Source organism: Balaenoptera borealis (assembly GCF_965194805.1).
Source record: "Balaenoptera borealis genome assembly, chromosome: 13".
Classification (NCBI taxonomy): Eukaryota; Metazoa; Chordata; class Mammalia; order Artiodactyla; family Balaenopteridae; genus Balaenoptera; species Balaenoptera borealis.
The window spans coordinates 86,336,227-86,362,809 of record NC_138870.1 but is presented as its reverse complement, the minus strand read 5'-3'; the positions used below and the strand labels follow the sequence as shown (position 1 = coordinate 86,362,809).

The 26,583-nt window shown below is 43.4% G+C and overlaps 1 protein-coding gene and 1 long non-coding RNA gene across 2 annotated transcripts in view; one reads left to right on the top strand and one right to left on the bottom strand.

Moving 5' to 3' along the window:
* Positions 1 to 13,621, bottom strand: part of DRAM1 (DNA damage regulated autophagy modulator 1) — a 46,565-nt gene extending 32,944 nt beyond the window's left edge. The window contains exon 1 of the mRNA XM_082349659.1: positions 12,663 to 13,621. Within this exon, the coding sequence (XP_082205785.1) occupies positions 12,663 to 13,396 (734 nt within the window). The 5' untranslated portion in view covers positions 13,397 to 13,621. The remainder of the gene's footprint in view (positions 1 to 12,662) is intronic.
* Positions 13,594 to 17,127, top strand: LOC309608950. The gene is made up of 2 exons (XR_014233167.1): positions 13,594 to 13,729; positions 16,294 to 17,127. It is a non-coding gene; the product is annotated as an uncharacterized lncRNA (long non-coding RNA).
* Positions 17,128 to 26,583: the final 9,456 nt, after the last annotated feature.

The window sequence follows — 26,583 nt, the reverse complement described above, 5'->3', positions numbered from 1 at the left end:
CTGACAAAGGATTAATATCCAAAATATATAAACAGCTCATGCAGCTCAATATTAAAGAAACAAACTACCCAATCCAAAAATGGGCAGAAGACCTAAATAGACATTTCTCCAAAGAAGACATACAGATGGCCAAGAAGCACATGAAAAGCTGCTCAACATCACTAAGTATTAGAGAAATGCAAATCAAAACTACAATGAGGTATCACCTCACACCAGATAGAATGGGCATCATCAGAAAATCTACAAACAACAAATGCTGGAGAGGGTGTGGAGAAAAGGGAACCCTCTTGCACTGTTGGTGGGAATGTAAATTGATACAGCCACTATGGAGAACAGTATGGAGGTTCCTTAAAAAACTAAAAACAGAACTACCATATGACCCAGCAATCCCACTACTGGGCATGTACCCAGAGAAAACCATAATTCAAAAAGACACAGGCACCCCAATGTTCATTGCAGCGCTATTTACAATAGCCAGGTCATGGAAGCAACCTAAATGCCCATCGACAGACGAATGGATAAAGAAGATGTGGCACATATATACAATGGAATATTACTCAGCCATAAAAAGGAACAAAATTCGGTCATTTGTAGAGATGTGGATGGACCTAGAGGCTGTCATCCAGAGTGAAGTAAGTCAGAAAGAGAAAAGCAAAAATTGTATATTAACGCATATATGTGGAACCTAGAAAAACGGTACAGATGAACCGGTTTGCAGGACTGAAATAGAGACACAGATGCAGAGAACAAACATATGGACACCAAGGGGGGAAAGCAGCAGGGGGGTGGGGTGGGGGGTGATGTGATGAATTGGGAGATTGGGATTGATATGTACACACTGATGTGTATAAAATGGATAACTAGTAAGAACCTGCTGTATAAAAAAAATAAATCAAATAAAATTCAAAAATTAAAAAAAAAAAGACATGCATGATAATATAAGCTTAGTCGAATACTGTTCTTTAAATCATTGGATACACGTGATTCCATTACTCTAAAGCCTGGAGTCACGGTTTACTGGGGGGACTGAGATGCTGGCAGTATGCAAAATTATCTGCATGCCCAAACAGGTTTATTAGACTGTCCTAAAATCCTAGGCCCATTGCTTGTAAGATTATTCAGGACCCAGAACCAAAAAACACTTAATGCACCCGTATAAGGAGACCATTACTTCCTTTGTCTTCATATTTAAATATATTGTTTAAAATAAATAAGTATGATAATAAAAAGTCATTCCAGGGAATTCCCTGGTTGTCCTGTGGTTAGGACTAGGTGCTTTCACTGCCGTGGCCAGGGTTCAATCCCTGGCTGGGGAACTAATATCCCACAAGCCACGTGGCCAAAAAAAAAAAAAAAAAAAGTCATTCCATTTTATTACTTTAAATTATTAGGGCTAACTTTTTGGCAGCTTCACTCAGTGATTATTCTAGAGTGGGAGGTACCCTATAGCTATATCAACTATTTTTTTTTGAGGTGTGGTTGATCTACAATATTATATTCAACTAGTTTTAAATTTAAATAGAATATCCTAGTCATAAATACAAACAACTTGCTCTTTTCTCACTCTATTCACATGCAATTGCCCTCTATCAACCCAAGTTCCCTCTTTGTTCACTCATACAACATTTTTAAAATACTGTTAAACAACATTGTTAAACAGCTATACTCCAATAAAAATTAATTTAAAAAATTTAAAAAAGGAAGTTTAGTAAGAAACAAGCTGGTCTGCCATCGCTAGGTCAAACTACTTCCATGTAGTTTTGACATTTTAAGAAAATTTAACTAAAGATTTTTGTAATCAAAGTTGATTGTTTAGAGGAAATTAATTTCTTAAATACCTACATTAATTTATTAATCAGAAAATCAAATTATTGTTATCTTAAAACAGCTATTAGTTTCATGAATAGAATAGCAAGATTAAGTTGTCCTTAAAGACTTGTGAAAAAAAAGTTTCAATGTTTGTATCCATAATGAAATAAATTTTAAATTCAGTGTAAAAAAAAAATTTTTAAAATACTGTTAAGCATCTCCTATGTGTTGGGAACTGTGTCGGGTGATGAGGATACAAAGATGAAAAGGTAATTCACTACCTTCGAGAAGCTTAGTATCTAACAAAAAAATTCAAAGATTCATTGATTCAATATATAGTTACTGATTGCCTTCTATGTAACAGGCAATTTTGTAGCAGGGTGAATGCAGTGGTAAGTAAAACAGAAAAAGCCCCTTCTTTGTGGAATTACATTCTGTGGGGGGCAATAAAAATCGTCTAGGAGTGGGACTTCCCTGCTGGCGCAGTGGTGAAGAATCTGCCTGCCAATGCAGGGGACACGGGTACGAACCCTGGTCTAGGAAGATCCCACATGCCGCGGAGTAACGAAGCCCGCCTGCCACAACTACTGAAGCCCGCGCGCCTAGGGCCCGTGCTCTGCAACAAGAGAAGCCACGGCAATGAGAAGCCACCGCAATGAGAAGCCCTCGTACAGCAACGAAGACCCAATGCAGCCAAAAATAAATAAATTAAAAAAAAATTTTTTTTAATCGTCTAGGAGTGATGAATGCTGTGCAGAAGAGGCAAGCTGGATACGAGGACAGAGAGAGACAGATGAGCCACCCACTCGAGACAGGGTAATCTGGGGAGGGTCCTTGAACAGAGATCTGAATGAATGTTTGGGCCAGGAAAATTACAAGCAGAGGGAAGAGCCAAGTCAAAGGCCAGAAGGTGGCAATATATTAGAGCAACTGCAAGGAAGGACGCGTGGCTGGAGGGGAGTAAGCAAGGACCTGTGTGCACATGGGCGAGGGGGTCATGGAGAGCCCCGTGGGTCATGATAAGGACTCCGACTGTTACTCTAAACGTGATGGGAAGCCACTGAGGGCTGAGAGCAGGGAAGTGATATGAAGTTGATTGATGTTTTTAAAGGATGTTGCAAAAAGACTATGGAGGGGCAGGCGTGGACCAGGGAGACTTAGGAAGTGATTTCAGTAGTTTATCAAGAGAGGACAGTGGCTTGGACCAGAATGGTAATGAAGAGGGAGGCATAAGAGGTCAGATTCCGAAATTTTTTCTGAGGGGAGTCTCTAAAAAAAACAATCCCTGCTTGGACTATCGCTGCTAATATTACAAAAGGAAAAAAACATTTCCTCAGCACTTACACTTGCCTTCATCTTATTTGGTCTTCAGAATATTATAAGGAAAGTACTTATCGTCATCTTAAAGATGAAGAAACTGAGTCTTAGAAAAGAAACTTGCCCAAGCTCACAGAGATAGTAAATGGGGAAGCCAAGCCATGCATCTAGAGCTGTCTAATTTCAATGGACACAGTTTAGAACTCTCCTCTGCTGTGCTATATTGTTTCTTTTTATGATAACATATCATTTCCATGTGAGTTTACAGAACTGTTTATCTTACAACCGGGTTCACAACAGTGATCCCTCCTGCAGCCATTACCTTAGTAAGTTGTCCTTGACATGCTATGACTCTACAATGCATGTTCTTTATGGACTGAAATGCAATTACTGTCAGGGAAAGAGGACTGTTCAGTGGAGCACTCTTTTTTAAGTTGAAATTGAGCACTTAGGTTTAAAACTGGTCAGCCCTGCATCAAGACTTCTCAGCGATACTCTACTGCCTTTTAAAAAGTAGGACTAGGGCTTCCCTGGTGGCGCAGTGGTTAAGAATCCGCCTGCCAATGCAGGGGACATGGGTTCGAGCCCTGGTCCGGGAAGATCCCACATGCCTCGGAGCAACTAAGCCCGTGCGCCACAAATACTGAGACTGCGCTCTAGAGCCTGCGAGCCACAACTACTGAGCCCACATGCCACAACTACTGAAGCCCGCGCGCCTAGAGCCTGCGCTCTGCACACAACAAGAGAAGCCACTGCAATGAGAAGCCCGCGCAACGCAACGAAGAGTAGCCCCCGCTCACCGCAACTAGAGAAAGCCCCGCGTGCAGCAACAAAGACCCAGTGTAGCCAAAATAAATAAATAAATTTTTTAAAAAAGGTAGGACTAGCAGAAGAAAAACATTCACAAGTTTAAGGCAGCGAGAAAAATAAGTATTTTATGTAATTAAATGACAATGAAAACTTTAAATGGAGGAGAACTTATATATATTTACAGTTGGCTCAGAAGCCAAACAATGTTACAAGCTGCAAAAGTTTAGGATCTTCAATGTTCTTACTGTGTTTTTTGTAGAATTAACTAATTTGGGCAATGCTTTTTGACAAAAATATTAAGCTATAAATTATCATTTCAAGGATAACACTTTTCTAGCTCAAAGTTTTAAATGGCATGCCTGCCTTTTCGTCCTTATGATACTGTGGCTTAGAGATACTGTGAGGTAATAATCACTGCACTGTAAAGACTGAAATGTCATTAACATCATGTCAGAATATGTGACTCTATACACAGAGACCTCATTATCCTATTATTTATTATCCTGAATCCCATTGTTGCAGCTGAACAGGGAAGCAAAATTCACCATTGCCTGAAATTCAGTGTAGTTAGTAATCAAAAGAGTTGGTTTAAGCAGGAAGCCATCAAAAATTATATGGATTCGGGGGGCGAGGGATAAATTAGGAGTTTGGGATGAACAGATACACACTAATATATATAAAATAGATAAATAACAAGGATCTACTGTATAGCACAAGGAACTGTATTTAATATCTTATAATAATAACCTATAATGGAAAAGAATCTGAAAAATAGAGATATAGGTATATGTATAACTGAATCACTTTCCTATACACCTGAAACTAACACAACATTGTAAATCAACTACACTTCAACTAAAAAAAAATAATAAAAATTATATGGATATGTACACACCACAAATATACAAATGTACATACATTCATTTGCCTACGTGTTGATGTGGGCCAAGGCTGTTACATGAGTACGAGTCCACTGTATGTCCTCCTGGCATAAAAACCACATCTACTCTGAATCATCTCATTTCCAGTTTTGGTGTCTTTAAAGTGGATGGAGGGCTTCCCTGGTGGCGCAGTGGTTAAGAATCGCCTGCCAATGCAGGGGACACGGGTTCGAGCCCTGGTCTGGGAAGATCCCACATGCCGCGGAGCAACTAAGCCCGAGCGCCACAACTACTGCGCCTGTGCTCTAGAGCCCGCGAGCCACAACTACTGAAGCCCGGGCGCCTAGAGCCCGTGCTCCGCAACAAGAGAAGCCACCGCAATGAGAAGCCTGCGCACCGCAATGAAGAGTAGCCCCCGCTCGCCACAACTAGAGAAAAGCCCGCGTGCAACAATGAAGACCCAACTCAGCCAAAAATAAATTAATTAATTTTTAAAAAAAGAAACTGCATAAATGTTTAAAAAAAAAAAAGTGGAGGGAAATCTTAAATACACTTTTGAAACAATTTCAGTTCAGAATCCTTCTAGTTTTTCATCAGTTTTTGTAAATCTTTACATTTGTCATAACAACTACTAAATAGACTGCAAGTTTTGACAACTCGTCTCTTGAATCTTTCCAAAGCATTCAACCGAGTTCTCTCAGAAATTACAACTATCTTTCTGCATCACAGACCAACAGTTTCTGTATATTGAGTTAAATCAATTACAGTAAAGAAAATACAACTGGCATAAACACATTTGGGAACCAACACAGCTGGCATTTGCCAAGCGGACAAAGAAACAGGTGAGAGAAGAGAACAAGCAGCTCAGAGCAGCTCAGAGCACAGCCACCACTGGAAGTGGTTCCCAGGGACCCCCAGCTCCATCAGTGTATTTTTCAGAGAATGAGATTATCAGTTAAGACAGCAATTGGATTAAGTCAAGGTTGGTTAAGAAAGCTTCTGCTATATTCACAGACTGATTACTTATAAAATTAGCCCTCAACCAAATGTCCTTTCCTACTTAATGCTGGCATCTATCCAGACCGATGTGGACCAGTCTCTTGATAGTACTAATAGCAAACGCTCACAGAGAACTTATGTTCTTGACCAAGGCGTTGATGAGTTCTAAGTGAGTTCACATGGGAATACATCAGGGAAGTGCTATTATTAACCCACAGAGAAGCAGAGAGAAGTCAAGTCACATATCCAAACTCCCACAGCTGGGGCACATGGCGGACTTGTATTTGAACCAAAGCTGTCTGCTCCAAAATCATTCCCTTACCTACCACACTATGTTCCCTCTCAGTATGATTATCAATGTTGTAAATATTCACAATTTCAGTCAAACTGACTATAAAGTGAGGGTGCAAATCTTGTAAAACATGGAAACTTTCATGAAGTCAACAGAAATGGTCTGGAGAACAGCTGGAATCACAACCAAAGTTAATGAACAGTGAACACTGGCAGAATGAGCTAACAACTGAAGAGAGGCTGAAAAGATGAATAAAACAGGCCCTTCTGCTCTAAATGATCTTAGTCAGCATCCACGCAGCATTTACTAAGCACCTACTATGTGTCTGGCACTGTCATACATACTGGGGATGCAGCAGTGAACCCTGAATCTCTACTTATATTTTGTGCAACTGACTGACAATAAACAAGATCACATCCCTACACATAGATTAACAACGGTCATTGGGAAAACTGAAGTCATAAAACATAAAATAAATCTCTTCCTATCCCCCTTCAAAAGACAAACGTGGGACTTCCCTGGTGGTGCAGTGGTTAAGAATCTGCCTGCCAGTGCAGGGGACACAGGTTCAAGCCGCGGTCTGGGAAGATCCCACACGCAGCGGAACAACTAAGCAACGAAGACCCAAAGCAGCCAAAAATAAATAAATAATTAAAAAAAAAAAAAAGACAAACGTGAAATCAAGAACTTTGCATCCTGTAATCATAAAACCGTATTGGAAAAAGTATGTATCCCTCCCTTAAAAAATCAGCACCTGAATCATTTTAAGATTTTTGTTCATTATAGGAATTTTGTCTTTTCATTTTATTTTGTTCATTCTAATGAATTTTGTTCATTATAGCACATAGTTGTGATTATAACCTAAATTTTGTGATGGTTAACCAAATGAAAGATAAAATAATTTTTAGATTAATTTTTGGAGTTAAAGACCCAACCTCTTTTTTTATTTTAATTAATTAATTAATTTTATTTTTGGCTGTGTTGAGTCTTCGTTGCTGCATGCAGGCTTTCTCTAGTTGCGGCGAGCGGGGGCTACTCTTCATTGCGGTGTGTGGGCTTCTCATTGCGGTGGCTTCTCTTGTTGCGGAGCACGGGCTTTAGGCACGCGGGCTTCAGTAGTTGCAGCATGCGGGCTCAGTAGTTGCGGCGCACGGGCTTAGTTGCTCCACAGCATGTGGGATCTTCCTGGACCAGGGCTCAAACCCGTGTCCCCTGCATTGGCAAGCAGATTCTCAACCACTGCACCACCAGGGAAGCCCCCAACCGCTTTTAACTTTGTTCACTATGCCATTTTGGCCCCCCTTTTAAGGGGCTTAATTCTTGGTGACCCAGTTTTCTGCCATCAGTCACTGAGCAGGATGTGTGGTCATGAGGAGGAACAGTGGGGATGGCCAGAGATCACAAGCCATCAAGCAAACAGCATTTCACAAAAAAGTGAGTCTAGGCTAATGAAAAGCAACCGGGATGCAGAATTGGCAAAACTTTAAAACTAAAGGGCCAAAGAATATTCTGGAAGCAGGAGACACAAGCCAAAGAAGAAGATATAAAAAAAGAAAGGCTATCAGCTGGGAACATTTGATAAGTAAAGGTGATTTAAGATAGCCTGAGGGATTTGGTCAGAGAAGAAATCTAAGAAAGTATAACAAATTAAGCATGATTGTACTTAAAAATATGAGCGTGGGGCTTCCCTGGTGGCACAGTGGTTGGGAGTCCGCCTGCCAATGCAGGGGACGCAGGTTCAAGCCCTGGTCCGGGAGGATCCCACATGCCGCGGAGTGGCTGGGCCTGTGTGCCACAACTGCTGGGCCTGTCCGCCACAACTGCTGGGCCTGCGCTCTAGAGCCCGAGAGCCGCAGCTACTGAGTCCACGTGCCGCAGCTACTGAAGCCCACACGCCTAGAGCCCGTGCTCCGCAATAAGAAGTCACAGCAATGAGAAGTCCACACACCGTGGCAAGGGGTGTCCCCCGCTCGCTGTAACTAAAGAAAAGCCCACGCACAGCAACAAAGACCCAATGCAGCCAAAAATAAATAAATAACTAAAATTAAAAAAAAAAAAAAAAGAATATGAGCGTGGCCCTGTAAAAATCTAAACTAATGCTTTGAGGTTGATTTTTATTTGTCCTTGGTTTTCACATCCTTGCATTAATGGTTTCATAATACAGAAACATCACACTATGTTATTCCAACTTGCTAAATTTGGTGGCTGTTTGAATCCCCACGCTTCTAATTTAATTTTCTGACAGGAAACATCCATTTGCCTAAAAAATAAATTCATATAAAAAGTTAATGCCAAGTTTAGAAGATGTTACCTTTGGGAGAAACTGGATAAAAAAATACATGGGATCTTTCTGTATTATTTTTTTATAACTGCATGTAAATCTATAATTATCTTAAAATTAAAAGATTAGTTTTTTTAAAGTGTGGCAGGAAAAGTCTTATTTCCACCCTTTTTTTCCATCTGCTAGGGTCTTGCTGACCATGGCCACCTCCCTCCATCATACACAGATAAACCATTTTTATTAGTTTCTTCATGCAAGCAAATACAGATATACATTATTCCCCTCCTCAATGGTAGCATATTTTGTTTGCATCTTGCTTTTTTCCATGTAACAATGTAATGAAATTCTAAAGAGAGTATTCTGTGTAAAAAGAGCTTTCGTTTGAGATATTCTTGGGTAAATCATTTATTAAGCCAGTCCTCTACTGATGGGCATTTGTATTGTTTCCAACCTTTTGTTATTAAAAGCCGTGCTATGAATATACTTTAGATATTGTGTCATTTTGATAAATAATGCCCAAGTCCCTCCATAGAGATTGAATCACTTTACATTCCCACCAGCATTGTACGGGAGCTTGTTGCCCCAAAGTCTCACCAATAGAATGTGTTATCGAACATTTGGGTTTCTGCCAATCCAGTAGATGAAAAGTGAGATTTTTCTTTTGTTTTGTTTTCAGCCGGGCTGCGCAGCTTATGGGATTTTGGTTCCCCAACCAGGGATCGAACCCAGGCCCTCGGCAGTGAGTGCCTGGAGTCCTAACCACTGGACCACCAGGGAATTCCCAAAAATGAGTTTTAATTTGAATTTTTATTCCATTCATGAGATTGAGCATATTGTCATATGTCTAAGAGCTATAGGCCCACTTGTCCAAAATACTGAGGAATAACAATGTTACCAGAAAATATCTTATAAGAAAGCTGAATCTGATTGTCCTACTGGAAAGAGGTTCTTCCACAGTTCTGGATCTTATTTAAAATGCAATGGCTAGTGGTGATCATTTTTTAGTGTACAAAGATACCAAATCACTATGTTGTATACCAGGAACTAACAAAGTGTTGTAGGTCAATTATACTTCCAAAACAAACAGAACAAGATCAGATTTGTGGTTACCAGAAGTGGGGGTGGGGAGAGGGGACGTTACATGAAGGTATCGAAAAGGTACCAACTTCCAGCTGTAAGACAAGGAGGTGCTAGGGATGTCATGTACAGCATGAGTAACATAATGAACACTGCCGCATGTTAAGAGACTGATTCTTCAGAGTTCTCATCACACGGAAAAAATATTTTCTTTTACTTTTATTTTGTATCTATATGAGATGATGGGTAGTCACTAAACTTATTGCGATGATCATTTCATGACGTATGTAAGTCAATTCATGATGCTGTACACCTTTAACTTATACAGTGCTGCATGTCAATCATAGCTCAATAAAACTGGAAGATCAATAAATAAACAAAATTGTAAAATGCAATGGCTCTTATTTAAAGTGTGCAGCGTTGTTAAAAAACATCAGAACATCAGATTGGCTGAACAATGCCTTCGCATAAAAGCGTGCTCACCCTAAATATGTCCAGATCACTGACCAACCACCAGTGACTTTACCGAGCCTTCCCTAAAGGGCTCTGCCCTGCCCTGGAGGGAAGAATAACAATACTCACACAGTTGAACACCCAAGAAATATTAATTCAACAAATATCAGGAGCCTTCATGGATGTTACATTCCAGCAAAGGAAAACAGATGATCAGCATAATAAATAAGTAAATCATATAGTTTGTTAGAAGGTAATAGGTGCTATGGAGAACAAGACTGGATGGGGGGGTCAGGAGCACTAGGGCACAATGTTAAATAGGGCCATCAGAGCAGGCCTCACAGAGATAATATTTGAACAAAGAAGGAGGTAAGGAAGAAAACCTGGTGATATCTGGAGGAAGAACATTCTGGCAGAGTAATAGCCAGTGCAAAGGCCAGGAGGAAGAGGTGTGCCTGACATGCTCAAGACCCAGGAAGGAGGCCAAGGAGTCTGGAGGGAAGTGGAGGGAGTGGGAGGTAAGGAAGAAGAGGAGGCATCAGAGCAGAGATGAGTTAGAGAAGTACGGTCTGGGCCAGATGGATAAATCTGGAGTTAATCCCATCACGTCCAGAGACTTGCCCTTCTAATCTTGCCCTTGCCCTGGTCTCAATGACTTAGTTTTCTAGAAGGCGGCAGAGGCAATCCAGTGCTCCAGCCACTTATGTAGGCAGAGAGAGCAGACAACCTAAAGGCCCCAGGCACACTTAGGCAAGCAATCACGTGTTTGTAGGCTGAAGGCTCCCGGCAACAAGGGAACAATCTCGTGCCATTTTCTCCTGTTCCTCCACTTTTTCCTGAAAGTTTCCTTTCCTTGCTAAATTTAAAACCTCTTCCTTGGAATGTCTGTGATTTGAGCATCTTACAAGTGGTTGGTCCTGTCAGCTCATTTCCCCATTTCTGAATGTCTAATAGCTCACCTGGAGGTGATATTAATCACAACTACATCAGACACCTCTACAAAGACTCAAACCCTGCCTCTGATCGCCTAGCCAATGTGTACCAAATACTACCTGCCTCTGACCTTCAAACTGGCAACAAACACAGCTGCTATTTTCTCAATAAAAAGCATTACAGGGAGTGAACTCTTGCTTTTTACCTCAGTCTAAGAGGATCTATCCCACTTCAGATACAAGAGAAGCAAGACAATGGCACTTGGGACAAGCCATGAGAAACCAAGCCGAGGTTTCTGCAGGGGCACCACACCTGATGGGAAAGTCTCCTCGATGCATGGGATGCCTCATCTTGCGTGGGCAAAACCACCACCATTACTACAGATTTGCTTCTGTGTACTATTCTGCATATCACTTGCTTCCTTGCATCTTCAAACTCTAGTCCCCTCTTGCTTCACTTCATTTCCCCTTCCTCGCCTACAAAAAAGATTATAGAGCATTGCTCACCAGGCAGAATGGCTGCAAGAAGAGGCCCTACAATCTCTGTAATCTCTACAAACCCTACAATAATTAAGCAGTAACCTTGGGTGTCACCAACTTTATAATGCCCTCACCAATCAATACAGACCCAGAGCGGTCACACCACTTGGATGAGGATGGATTCTTCCAATGTTTAAGGAACACCATTACCACAGTCAAGGCGCAGAGCTGGGAGCCACACTAAGAGGATCCAGACGCGTGTCCTGGGCACTGATAAAGTGACTCTCAAGAAAGGTAGAGGCCCTGGTGGCGCAGTGGTTAAGAATCCGCCTGCCAATGCAGGGGACACGGGTTCGAGCCCTGGTCTGGGAAGATCCCACATGCCGCAGAGCAACTAAGCCTGTGCACCACAACTACTGAGCCTGCGCTCTAGAGCCCGCGAGCCACAACTACTGAGCCCGCATGCCACAACTACTGAAGCCCGCACACCGCAACAAAGAGGAGCCTCCGCTCGCCACGACTAGAGAAAGCCTGTGCGCAGCCACGAAGACCCAATGCAGCCATAAATAAATAAATAAATAAATTTATTTTTTTTTTAAAAATTAAAGGTAGAGGCCAAAACTCATGAAAGACAAAATGGTATAATGACAACACAAGAGATGTCACCAATTGTTGACAATTTGAAGGCCCAGTACCCAGAGGGATATTGGGCAGCTCCACCCAAGAGAGCTTAAAGTGGCTCCCAAACACCGCTACCAAAAGTAGCATGGTGTTGCTTCTGGCATGGGAATGAATCTGGGTGTGAGTTCTGCTTCCACCATTTCTTAGCTGTGACATCAGTGTCACACTGATGAATTTCAACATCAGCTTAAACTTAGTTTCCTTTCAAGAAAAATGAGCCAGACAGCCACTTCACGAGGACGTTGGAAGCAGGAGTGAAATACATGAGCTGTTTTAGCGTACACCTGGATCTGCCTCTTACACACTCAATGAGTGGCAGCCAACAGGATCCATCCTTGTTCCAATACCGCCAAAGAAGCGTCTTCCAGAGATTCTGCCCCATACCCAGTCTCAAAGTTCTACTGTGCATCCTCGATGGCTCCTGATGCCACTCTGCTCAGTGTTGGGGGTAAAACCAGAACTGCTCAGCTCCCACCCCCTGCCTCCCTGTACCTCCCGGGACTGCCAGGAGCACCCCCTCCTGGTCGTCAGTGCTCCATCTTTCCGCAAGACGCCCCAGCTGGGTCTGGACCCCTTCCCTCCGCATCAGCAGTGCTCCCCCGCGGTGCCTCTGCCCCGTCCCGCGTCCTGCCTCCCACCCGGCTCCTCACCTGATGTAGGGGAGGAAGGGGTTGACGTGCCCGGAGAGCACGGCGACCACGTAGGAGATGATGAAGGCGGCGGACGACCAGGTCACCAGGAGGAAGGGGATGAAGGCCATTCCCCTCAGGAAGCACAGCATCGCGCCGCCGCCAGGAGGGCGCTGCGCTCTGCGGGGTCGGAACGGGGTTTCCGCGCTGCTGGGAGGCGGGGGCCGCGCACGTGCTGACCCGCGGCGCGGCGGCGGCCACGGCGCGAACAGCCACGGGCAGCCGGGCGGGAGGCTCCGCGACGGCGGGGCAGGCCCGGCCCCGGAGGGAGGGGAAGCGCGGAGAGCGGAGCGAGGCGGCGGGCGGCGAGGCGGCGGCCCGGGGGTGGGTGGGGCGCGGGCTGCCCGGGCTTGTTGCGAAACGAGTGAAGTCACAAAGCGGCGGCCCCGCCGACTTGCAGGCGCGCGGCGACCTCCCCGCGAACGCGACGCCGGGGCTGCGGGGCCGCGGGGGGTGGGGGGGGGCCCCGGCTCCTTTCGCTTTTGGTTCGGCCTCCGGGTGGGGGCCGCGGCGGGAATGCCCGCCCAGACGGTCCCAGCCTGCCAGGCCGCCCTTGCTCTTGCGCAACTCCGGGGAAACGGGTCAACGCCTCCCGGCCCCCTCTTTCCCTCGGGGTTTCCGGGGTGCCGGGCCTCGAACCCCGACAGCTTCCTCTCCGTGGTCCCGCCGCCGGCGCGTGGTGACATCCACCCCATCCCGCCGCGCTGCGACGGCTGCTGCTGCCCCGGCTGCAGGGGTCCGGGCAGAAGTGTTCGGTGACGTTCGCCAGGACACGGGGCACGGATGCGGCACTCACGTGCGTGGTGTCCACCTGAAAACCGAGCGAGTGTAGAGGCGGGTGGTTGCGAGGGCCGGGGGTGAGCTCTGGCCGAGCCTGGACGGCCCCGGCGCTGCCCACAGTGCTGCTTCCCCCCCACCCCGGCCCAATCCCCCCTCCACCCCACACATGGGACTCCGCTTTCCTAGAAGTTAGGTTTCTCCTTCTCTCACGGATCAGGGTTGGCCCAGGCTTGGAGCCATGACCTAAGGTGAGTAATGGGGACTTGACACATTTCAAACCCTGCAAAAGGGATTCGTGTTCCGAAGGCGCTGGCCGGCACAGTGATTTTGAGATATAGTTTAGGGATTCTGAGCCCAAGGTATGTGAGGTCACTGGTCATTGGTAACCAAACGTGGGTTTCGTTTCAGCCATATTAACATTTCTTGAGTGTCACACCCTGCTAGGGGACAGGATACAAAGATTAAATAATTTCATGGGGGTCTAGGAAACTGACATGTCAAAATAAAATACATTGTATGGAATATTAAATAAATATGAGATTTAAAAAAAAAAAATAGAGATATGCACAGAGCTGAGAGGCTGGGGCCAGTGCTCGCATGAAGAGCCAGGTGCGTGTTCCTGACAGATAGTAGAGGTTTTTAAAGTAAATCATTGCTCTTCAGGCAAAGAAAGGTGAGACTAGCATTCCAGTCCAAGGAAACAGCAGGAGAAAATGCACAGACGGTGAATTGCCTGTTCTTCTGGACCTAGAGAAGTACCCTAGGGGACTTCCATGGTGGTCCAGTGGTTAGGACTCCACGCTTCCACTGCAGGGGGCACGGGTTCCATCCCTGGCCCGGAGGGACTAAGATCCCACATGGCCGGTGGCCTAAATGTATAAATAAACCATTAAAAAAAAAAAAAAAAAAAAGAAGCACGCTAGTGTAAGGCAGGGAATGGAGAGGTGGGCAAAGAGGTCACATCACCTGAGCCCTGCTAAGAATCTTAATTTGTTTGAACGTATGGACACCAAGGGGGGAAAGTGGTGGGTGGGTGGTGGTGGTGGTGGGATGAACTGGGAGACTGGGATTGACATGTATACACTAATATGTATAAAATGGATAACTAATAAGAAACTGCTGTATAAAAAGATAAATAAAATAAAATTTTTTAAAAAAGACTAAAAATGTACAAAAAAAAAAAAGAACCTTATTTGTTTGGTTTTGGTTTTGGTAGTGAGGAGAGTAAGAACATGGACAGACTTGTATTTCAGGAAATCACTGAGCCTGCGGGGAAGTGACCACCATATCCAATAAAGCAAAGCTTTTAATTAAGCGTTTAAAAAAAATCACAAAAGTTGCCATCCTTAGTGATCCATTGTAGGTCTCTACTTAGGTTTCTGCATTCTGAAAACCCACCAACTTCCCTGGTCTTGCTTGCCTTTCCCTATCCCCTCCTGCTTCCCCTTTCCTACTCTACAACTGATCTGATTTAAAAAACCCTCCCTGAGGCAGAGGAATTATGACATCAAATGGAATTCACGTGATAATTTTATCTTTCTGTTGCTTATGTAAGTCCCTTAATCCAACTGGCTAATCACTTTTAACACAAACATACAGGAGTTGTCTGACTATAAAGGCAGAAAGAATGAAATAAGTATGGATACATATATATATATTTAATATAGGTATATAAGTGTAACTAACTGCATACACATACATATGGTGTCAAGCAGCCCTAAGGAGCACAGCGCTGCTTTCCTTTCAAAAAGCTTCTGATACCGTAGATCTTTTTTTTCTTTTTTTAAGCAAGGGCTACTTTATTTTATTTTATTTTTGTCTGCGTTGGGTCTTTGTTGCTGCAGGCAGGTTTTTCTCTAGTTGTGGCCAGCGGGGGCTACTCTTCGTTGCTGTGTGCAGGCTTCTCATTGCGGTGACTTCTCTTGTTGTGGAGCACAGGCTCTAGGCACGCGGGCTTCAGTAGTTGTGGCACGCGGGCTCAGTAGTTGTGGCTTGCAGGCTCTAGAGCACAGGCTCAGTAGTTGTGGCGCACGGGCTTAGTTGCCCCACGGCATGTGGGATCTTCCCGGACCAGGGCTCGAACCCGTGTCCCCTGCATTGGCAGGCGGATTCTTAAGCACTGTGCCACCATTTTTTCTTTTAAATATGTATTTGGCTGCGCCAGGTCTTAGTCTTTAGTGACGGCATGCAAAGTCTTAGTTGTGGCACGTGGGATCTAGTTCCCTGACCAGGGATTGAGCCCAGGCTCATTGGGAGCCCGGAGCCTTAGCCACTGAACCACCAGGGAAGTCCCAATACTGTAGATCTTATGACACCCACTGCTTGGAACAGTAAAGTTTATATGGTAAGAAATGCAAAAATCCTGAAAAACAACCTTACTGGTGAAGGAAACCAGATTATGTCACCCCCAAATATGACTCTTTGACATACTGTTTTGAGCCGAAGGCAATCAGGAGCAGCAAAAACAGGAAAAGCTCTCTCTACCCTCCTCCTTTCTGCCTAAAGACAAAATATAAATTGCCTTTGCTGGAGAAGGTTCTAGACTGTTAGCCCAGAGATGACACCAAACAAACCTCACTCTGTTAGTTTCCCCCAATATATTACGTATATACAGTTTCCCGCCCTTGGAAGCCTTAAAATGCTTTCCTTTGTCCTGTCATTTCTATACAAATTTATTTTTTCTTTGTTAAAATGCTATATACACCCAAGTTCTACCACCCCTTTGAGTTACTCATCCCTGAGTTTCTCCCATGCATTTATGAGATATACGTATTAATAAACTTCTGTTTATTTTTCTGATTTTTGTTGACAGAGACCCAAGCTGAGGACCCAGAAGAGTAGAAAAAAATTTTTTTTTTCTTTCTCTACACTGGGTAACTTTAAGATGTATAATGTAATAAATATTGTGCATCTCCCTTTGAAATGATTCTGACTTTCTGTCAAAGGAAGTCACACTGTCTCAAAGTAATGGTCTCAGTGGACTGTCCTTTTGAGGATGAAGTCATTCTTCCTTGATGATCATCATTTATTGAAAGGTAGTGTTGTTCTGATCTAAATAATCCTCACACCAAAGCTCAAGTATCATCCCCTTTTCATGGATGAGGAGACTGAAGCTCAAGGTCATGCAGCTAATGAACAGAGGTGCAGAATTTGAATCCAGGTCTATCTGACTCAAAAGCCTGTAACCCTAACCATTGTGAGGACTGTCTCACTCTTCTAATTCCTCAAACTCCAGAATTACAGAAGGAAACCCCTTAAAATATATAGTTATCTAGGGCTTCCCTGGTGGCGCAGTGGTTAAGAATCCGCCTGCCAATGCCGGGGACATGGGTTCAAGCCCTGGTCCAGGAAGATCCCACATGCCGTGGAGCAACTAAGCCCATGCGCCACAACTACTGATCCTGCACTCTAGAGCCCATGAGCCACAACTACTGAGCCCACGTGCCACAACTACCGAAGCCCGCGTGCCTAGAGCCCGCGCTCTGCAACAAGAGAATCCACCGCAATGAGAAGCCCGCGCACTGCAACGAAGAGTAGCCCCCGCTCACCGCAACTGGACTGTGCACAGCAATGAAGACCCAACACAGCCAAAAATAAAATGAATAAATAAAAACAAATAAATGTTAAAATATATATAGTTATTAAATTTTTGTATATGTGTATTTATGCGTGGATATATTATGCATTTTGAAAAACTTACACAGTATATAATAACAACTGAGAAGCATCCATAATTCCCTGGCAATAAGTCAACTTTCTCAATTTTCCAATTTCTGTTTGGCTTTTTCTCATAGGAATATTCAAAATCAAATTGTAGTTACAAATTTGTAGCTTGATTATTTTTATGTATCAAATATCTATTCCATGTTGTTACAATCTTCGAGTTACCACTTTTACTCTGTATTCATCCATTGAGTTAATGAACTATAATTTGTTTCACTGCCCCCAGTGTTAAACATTTATGCTCATCCAGATAGTTCTCTATTTTAAATAACATTCTACAAACACTTCAATTTTTTCTGCTTTTCTTTTTCCTGTCCTTTCCACACATAGGATTGCTCTGCCAAAGGACAGTACGAATATTTAAAAATCCCTGTTAACATTCTAAATTATATGAAAGTACTGTACCAATTTCATTGCTTCGATAGCCTCACTGTTGCAGTTTCATCATATATCACCTCCATTTTTGTATTCTTAGTGTTATCTACTACAGTAGCTATAAAACACTGCTTGTGGTATTAACTTATACTTGCTTTCAGAGCTATAGCTCCTTTATTTCATTGTTGTGATAGATCACAAGTTACCCAGTGCAGCACCCATTTTCCCTTCCTCCTTAGTAATAAATTCCCAATTTAGAGTGGACACATTCTGCCCCATACAAAAGGATCAGATTTCTCACCTTCCCTTGCAGCTAGGGGCAGCCATGTGATGGTTCAGACCTACAGCATGTAATAAGAATCCTTATGTGATATAAGAAGGCTGCTTAAGGGAAAATGACTTGCAACATAATGGGATGGCTGGACTCCAGCAGCCATATTGGAGTATGCAGTCACCAAATTTGAGGAGAGAGGCTATAAGTGAGGATGGTGGAACAAAAAGGTGGGGGCCTAGTCCCTACTGACATCATGGAGCTGCTGGGGCAGGCCTGGATCCCCTAGCTCTGGGCTTCCTTTATGTGAAAGAGAAATAAACTTCCGTCTTACTTAAACACTATTATTTGGGTAGTTTTCAATACAGTTGACCCTTACGCCATCCCCCACCCCCAGTGGAAAATCTTATAACTTTATTAGTTGGTCCTCTGTATTCGTGGTTCTTCATCAGCAGATTCTACCAATCTTGGATCATGTAGTACTGCATCACATATATATTGAAAAAAAAAATCCATGTATATGTGGACTGGTACAGTTCAAACTCATGTTTGTTCAAGGGTCAACTGTACTTCCTAAATTAGTTGTTTTATTGCATCCCTTTCATGATGTCTCTAAATCCCAGGTACCCAGTTGTTCAATGGGCCATATTCCTAGAAAACTGAGTATAAAGTCATTTCCCTAAATACCGTCTTTAAAATACTATAATGAATCCTCTTGTAAATTATGCCATCATGTATCCCATCTGTAAATCTGGATTTGCATATGCTGAACTTGCTTAAGAGCCTTGCTTATTTCTTCTACCAGGTCATGAAAATTTTACAAACTCAACCTGCCATCTTTTTGTTCCCCTTCTAAAGTGTGTTTTTACATCCCTGGAGTTCCCACTTTAATACACCTCACTGTTATCCTGTATTGATTATTAGACATTGTACTTGAAGAATTATTTTTAGAAACAATTTAAGGTGTTGATGATATTTCTCCAGAGAGTATTTTGTTTACTTCATGTTGGCATTGGGGACATTGGCTATTCACCATCATGCAGACCTTATTTTATGGCTCGAGGTTTTCTATGCCACGTCCCCCCTGCCCTGCACACGCCCCCCTCTAGATACCTTGAAGCCAGACCTGCGTTGTGTATGAGGGCTGGTTATATCTTGCTCACCCTTACTTTGGACCCACAGCTCTGGTCTCCAAGGCTTAAATCCCTTACTTAGAAGGTGGTTGAAAGCCCTTTTCAGTGGCCTTTCCTCACGGGCAGATGCCCCTGACCAAATACAGTCCCAGAGCTGGTCTCACTCCCCTGGATTCTATTCTTTTTGGAGATCTTGGCCCAATAACTCCTCATCCTTTGGTTAAATCTGATGCTTTTAAGATGTTTTTATATTTCCCCAGATTTTTCAGTTGCCTGAATTTCCTAGTCCAACGTTGTTAGAAGCAGAAGCTGGGGCACTGCATTAGGTCCATTTCTTTCATGAGGATAAGTTGTCATGTTTTTTGCAAAAGCAACTTTTTAAAATTCACAGTTCAGGAGCTTGGTCACTTGTCATTACTCAGCTCTTTAATTACCAGATAAGAGTATAAAAATTAGCACTGCTAATTCCATTTCCCTTACCATTCTTTACTTTTTCTATGTATTTTGATTCACAGGCAGTAAAAACCTCAATTATTTCTCTCTTCTAAAAGCTGCAGTATCCCCTCTCTGTGAATGTGGACTGAACTTAGTGACTTCTGAGGACTAGAGTACGGAAAGAGAAATAAGGTATCTTTACAGAGGAGAAATCTGGCAGACAACACCTTAACCAGATCATCAAAGTTAACATTGCCCGTAATAAACTGATACTGTATATATTGATGTAATAGGATATCATAATATGATGTGATGAGAAAGTACTTCACCTCTGTGGTATTTTCTCCAAAGCCATACCCCCCAGTCTAATTGTGAGAAAACAAGACAAACCTAAATTGAAGGTCATTCTATAAAATACCTGATTGGTACTTTCAAAAGTTTCAAGGTCATGAAAAACAAAGAAAGACTGAGAAACTCTCACAGACTAGAGGGACAAAGGTAACATGATATCTAAACACAATAGGGTGTCCCAGATTGGATCCTGGAACAGAAAAGGGACCTTAATGGAAAAACTAGTGAAATCTGAATTAAGCCTATAGCTTAGTTAATAGTAATGTGCCAATGTTAATTTCTTAGTTTTGACAAATGTACCATGGTTACATGGTACATGTTAATATTAGGGGAAACTGGGTCAAGGTTATATGGGAATTCTCTGCTCTATCTTTGCAACTTTTCTATAAATCTAAAATTAGTCCAAAATATTTATTGAAGTTGCAGTAATCTATTTACCAAAACTCAATAAGATCTCATATTTAAAATCGCGTACTTCATTAGTCACCTTTTGACAACCATATTACTTTTCTCAGTTATATTGTAGAAGCAGAGAACATACAGTATGCCTAGATGTTCCCCTAGAATGAAAGATTCCTGCTTCTTTTCCATCGTCTAGTTCTCGCTGGGAAGTGGGTCCTCAGGCAAGGACCTCCTCCTGGCGGGATCAGGACTAGTTCTTGCCAGTGGAAGTGGTGAGCCATTTCCCAGTACGGGCAGTGGGTATGCTTTCTTCACTTTCTTCTCCCATCAGCTGGCAGGATGCCAGTGCCCACGATGACCTTGGAAGCCGCTTGTTATGGACAGAGACTATCAACCTGGGTCCCTGAACAACTTTGTGAAGAGAAGAACTGCACCCAAACCCCAATCCCCAGCCATTGAGAAACACTGGTTTGGGTCTTTACAGAAATGAGATACTAAAGCCTTTGAGATTTCTGGGTTTATCTGCTAAGCAGCTCACGTTTCTCAATACATACATACACTTAACTTGACTCTCCCACCTTGTTTAACTCATCTGAACTGGGTTGACTTCACATGGTACCTCTAGATTCCCAGAGAAGGTCAGGCAGAGGTTAATAAACATTGCTATGAACAGCACACACAGGAGGGCTAAAGTGAATAAAAGATGATTGTAATTCAGTACATTTATTTATTTATTTATTTAAATATGTGGGGTTTTTTTCTTTTTTATAAATTTATTTATTTTATTTTATTTTTGGCTGCGTTGGGTCTTCGTTGCTGCACACGGGCTTTCTCTAGTTGCGGCGAGCAGGGGCTACTCTTCGTTGCAGTGCGTGGGCTTCTCATTGCGGTGGCTTCTCTTGTTGTGGAGCACGGGCTCTAGGCGCGTGGGCTTCAGTAGTTGCAGCATGTGGGCTCAGTAGTTGTGGCTCGCGGGCTCTAGAGCACAGGCTCAGTAGCTGTGGCGCACGGGCTTAGTTGCTCTGCGGCATGTGGGATCTTCCCAAACCAGGGCTCGAACCCGTGTCCCCTGGGTTGGCAGGCGGATTCTTAACCACTGCGCCACCAGGGAAGTCTCATAATTCAGTACATTTAAAATCAAATCAAAATTGTATATTTTTCAATGAATGGCAGGGCCTCAGGGATCATACCACCAAAGAGGATGTCACCATGCTTCTCCTTCCAAGAGTCTCTGAAACAGTCAAGGAAATTTATCTGAACGAATGTGTGTAACCATTGCTCTGAAAAAAAAAGAAGGGCTCACGTACTAAAGTATACCATCTCTTTAAAAAGCACCACCGGGGACTTCCCTGGTGGTCCAGTGGCTAAGACTCTGTGCTCCCAGTGCAGGGGGCCGGGGTTTGATCCCTGGTCAGGGAACTAGATTCCACATGCATGCCATAACTCAGAGTTCGCATGCCGCAGCTAAGAAATCCGTATGCTGCAACGAAGATCCTGCGTGCTGCAACTAAGACCCGGTGCAGCCAAAATAAATAAATAAAATTTAAAAAGCACCGTGTATAATTTCTACTCTCCCTTTTACGATTCAGAAGAAACTTAAAATATGCTATTAAGGGTAGGGGTTAAGTAGAATCTCTTTTCTATATTCCTGCTCTGGCAAAGGAACTTTGTCATAATGGGGATGTCACAACTCTGGGTGTCAGTCACCTTTTGAGTGACCCACCCCGTGTGTGTGTGTGTGTGTGTGTGTGTGTGTGTGTGTGTGTGTGTGTGTGTGTTTATTACAGGGCAGGGATCCCTGAGCTGTGCATGGATTCTGGGCCCTGTTCCCAGGTATGGAGAGAAGTCACCTCTGTACACAAAAGCAGGAAACGTTACACAGTGAGCCAGCTTTTTCTGGTGCCTAAGCTGTACTCACTTGTACATAATTAACCTTTAAAGATATACTGTTTGTTTTCTTTAAATTGTTCATCTGGCAACCTTTCTTCAGGGTATTCTCCTAGAATACCTAGAAAGGGTATTCTTTCTGCTTCATTCACTGATCTATTCCCAGAGCTTGGAGCAGTGCTTTGACATAGGTGCTTAATAAATATTTGGTGAATGTATTCACCTCAGCAATGACCTTCTTCAGGAAGTCTTCCCTCTGTGCCACTCCCCTGCATCAGAAAGCATCCTGGGCTACTTCCGTTACATACTTCACAATGTAACTTCTCAGTCTACCCACTAGACTCAAAACTTTGTGAGCAGGAACTAAACGTCCTACATTTGTATCTCCAGTGCCAAGCACTATGTTTTGTGCTGGTCTCAGCCTATCAATAACCAATGTGGTTGGACCGGCCCTCGTGGTTATTATGATTGCAAGATGCCCTTCAGCAATAACCATCAGGAAACTTTGAAAAGATAAAGGGTTATTACTTATAAGACCTGGAAATCCTATAGCACACCTGTGAGGTCAAGGGGAAGAGAGAGAAAGAGCATGCATGGGACTGGGTTCTCCTTTTATTGGGGTGGAATAGATTACTGCAATTTAATAAATATTTTGGAGTAATTTTAGATTTATAGAAAAGTTGCAAAGATAGCACAGAGCAGGAATATAAACTGAAGGAAAAGAAAAAGATGAATAGTCCAAACGGTCAGTTATTAAAATCAATCAAGATCTCAAAAACAAAGGAGCTTGGCTCTTTATTTAGTCTGTGGCTGGTAATATGTTTATTTGAGATGGCCATCCTCGGATGCCTTGGTGATCAAAACTTAAGTCAGGGGACTTCCCTGGAGGTCCAGTGGTTAAGACTCCGTGCTTCCACTGCAGGGGGCGAGGGTTCAATCCCTGGTTGGGGAACTAAGATCCCGCATGCCTCATGGCATGGCAAAAAAAAAAAAAAAAAAAAGCCTGAGTCAGGCTGTTGCATTACAAAAAAGAAAAAAAAAATGGTCGGGGCTTACACTACACACTAGCACAAAATAAATGTTTTTTGAAAAAATATGTACCAATGAATGCTTAATACTAATTTAATACCATTGCCTAGAGAATCTGGTCTTTAGACAATCATACATACCATCAGCACATTAGCATCTCCTAAGAGGCGCTGTTAACCCCATATCACTGAGTACAGAAATCAGAAAGGCTCAGCAAAGGTTTAGAAATTCTGGTTACTCAAAGGGAGAGAAACCAGAGCACTTTGTGGGAGTGATACCTGTTCATTACAGGTTACTACAGGTTTGGGCAGTGGTACCAGAAACTTCTTCAGTTTCATCATATTTTCTGGCAGATGTTTTTAGGCTCCCAGGGTTAAGGAAGAAAGAACATATCTGAGAAACTTGGGGATTTCCATGATGACAATGAGAGTGAGAATTTCTTGAAAATTTTAAGAGGTCAGTTTTTTTTTCCTTCCCCTTATGAATAGTTTCTAAATTAACTTGCAAATATAGGAACTCATATGATCTGACTTTCTCAGTTTAGCTAATCTTAAATCTCTACATATATAGGGTTTTCTTTGGAGGTGCAGTTCATGCTTTAGTTGTCGTTATCTATGGAAAACTGAGGTATATGCTCATGTTTACCATGATCCGTGAATTTATTTCTGTACATAAAGATATTACAGGGAAGGGGGAAAAGGTTTCGTCAGCTGTTCTGACGAGAATTGAACAAGATGTGAAATTGGCTAGGAAAATGACAGAAATACCAGGTCAGCAGACAATTGTTTGCCTCCCACCCATCTGAAAAAAAAAGTAATTTTTTTTTTAGCCACACCACATGGCTTGCGGGATCTTAGCTCCCTGACCTGGGATTGAACCCTGGACCCACGGCAGTGAAAAGCACCTAGTCCTAACAACTGGACGGTCAGGGAATTCCCAAGAAGTAATTTTTTTGAAGGAGGCATTCCTTTCATAATTCTTTTACTTACTTACTAAATTAATTAATAATTAATGTTTTATTGAAGAACCAATCACCCAGGATTTGTGGTTAATTCATTCAACAAACATTGAAGATGTACAAGTTGTCAGACATTGTGCTTTGTGTTTAAGGATACATAAAGGAAACACTCAGTGCCTGAAGTTAATGATTCAGTGTTCAAATGAACTTGGTTTGCTTGGGGGATGAAAAGTGGTCCTGGGTGACTGGAACACATGAAGATAAGGCTGGGAGATCCTGGGATGACATTGTGAAGGGATTTACATCCATATGGTAAAGAGATTGGGTATAACCTGGAAGAGACCTTCAAGAAAAAGGCGAAAGTTCTGTGAGTAGGGTGGTGTCATTATCAGATTTATTCTCTGCAGGTGAAAGCTCCTGCAGGGGTTGGGTGGATGGATTAGAGATGGCAGTGGGGATTAAGGACAGGTGGGTCCTTTTAAGAAATGTTAACGACCTAATCTAAGGCATTGGATTGTGGATGGAGAAAAAAATTTGGAGGCCAATTGAATGAGTGGAATAAGAGAGAAGAGTTGAAGATGAAATGCAGTTGGTTTCCTGCTTGAGAGGCTCACTGCCTGTTAATCATGAACTGAGCCCGGGAACAGAAGTATGATTATGAGTTTGGTTTTAGATATAACAACAGTTTAATGACTAGTTTAAGATGCTTCTAGGAAACTTCGGTGAAGACAACTGACAGGTAGATGGAAACTGACTTAGGTGGCATCAGTGGACCGGGGCAGGGGGGTACACTATTAAAATAGGTGAGACCACCAAGGGAGTAAGTGCTGCCGTGACATCAAGCACAGGAAGGAAAAAGATTGGTTTGGGCAGATAAGCCGTCAGTGAACATCGCTACAAGAAAAATGTCAGTAGCATGGTACAGACAGAAGTTAGGTTGCACTGGCCTGAGGAGTGAAGGCACTAGGTTTAGACTTCCGATTCTAAGATGATAGGTAGAGAAGTACGTGAGAACAAAATGGGAAGATGCTCACACTGATAGGTTTGTTGCAGGAAGGGGAACCCCTTCCAGGGCCCGAGAGTGGGCTCTTGTCTAACGCTCGGAAATGAATTGTCTGAGGAAGCACATGTGCTGACAAAGCAAGAGACTTTACTGGGAAGGGGCGGCCGGGTGGAGAGCAGGAGGGTAAGGGACCCAGGAGAACTGCTCTGCCACGTGGCTCACAGTCTTGGGTTTTATGGTGATGGGGTTAGTTTCTGGGTTGTCTCTGGCCAATCATTCTGACTCAGGGTCCTTCCTTGTGGTGCTCACATCGCTCAGCCAAGATGGATTCCAGCGAGAAGGATTCTGAGAGGTTGGTAGGACATATGGACTGTTTCTCCTTTTGACCTTTACCGAATTCTTCCAGTTGGTAGCAGCTTGTTAGTTCTGTATTCCTTACCAGGACCTCCTGTGGTAAAACAACTCATGCAAATGGTCACCTGGCCAGGGTGGGCGGTTTCAGCCAGTGGTTCCCGTAACGGGTTAGGACAGAATCCAATCTGAGGGAGAATCTGAAGACTGATTAGCAGAGGAAGTAAGTGATGAAACAAGGTCATGGAGGAGGAGGAGGAGGAGGGAATGAACAGGAGGGAAAGTGTGTTTCATTTCCAGGAACTTTTTGAGTTTCTCAATCTCAGTCATGTAATTTCAGTGCCTGTGCTTAGATTGGGCATATTGACACCGCACACCTCATCTCAGATGGGACTGGATCTCATCCAAAACTCAGACTGGGACTTGAACCCAAGGGCTGGGACTCCAACCCGTTGTCTTTTTTTTTTAATTTTTAAAAAATATTTATTTGGTTGCGCCAGGTCTTAGTTGCGGCAGGCGGGCTCCTTAGTTGTGGCATGAGAACTCTTAGTTGCGAACTCTAGTTCCCTGATCAGAGATCAAACCCAGGCCCCCTGCATTGGGAGCAAGGAATCCTAACCACTGGGCCACCAGGGAAGTCCCTTGAACCCATTGTCTTTTTTTTTTTTTTTTTTTTTTATTTATGGGTGTGTTGGGTCTTTGTTTCTGTGCGAGGGCTTTCTCTAGTTGCGGCAAGCGGGGGCCACTCCTCATCGCGGTGCGCGGGCCTCTCATCATCGCGGCCTCTCTTGTTGCGGAGCACAGGCTCCAGATGCGCAGGCTCGGTAATTGCGGCTCACGGGCCCAGCTGCTCCGCGGCATGTGGGATCCTCCCAGGCCAGGGCCCGAACCCGTGTTCCCTGCATTGGCAGGCAGACTCTCAACCACTGCGCCACCAGGGAAGCCCCAGAACCCATTGTCTTTTAATTGAAATCCGCACACATGGTCTCGGGACTTAATGAAGCTCAGGTTCTTTTTTTTTTTTTTTAATTATTTATTTATTTATTTATTTTTGGCTGTGTTGGGTCTTCATTTCTGTGTGAGAGCTTTCTCCAGTTGCAGCAAGCGGGGGCCACTCTTCATCGCGGTGCGCGGGTCTCTCACTATCGTGGCCTCTCTTGTTGCAGAGCACAGGCTTCAGATGC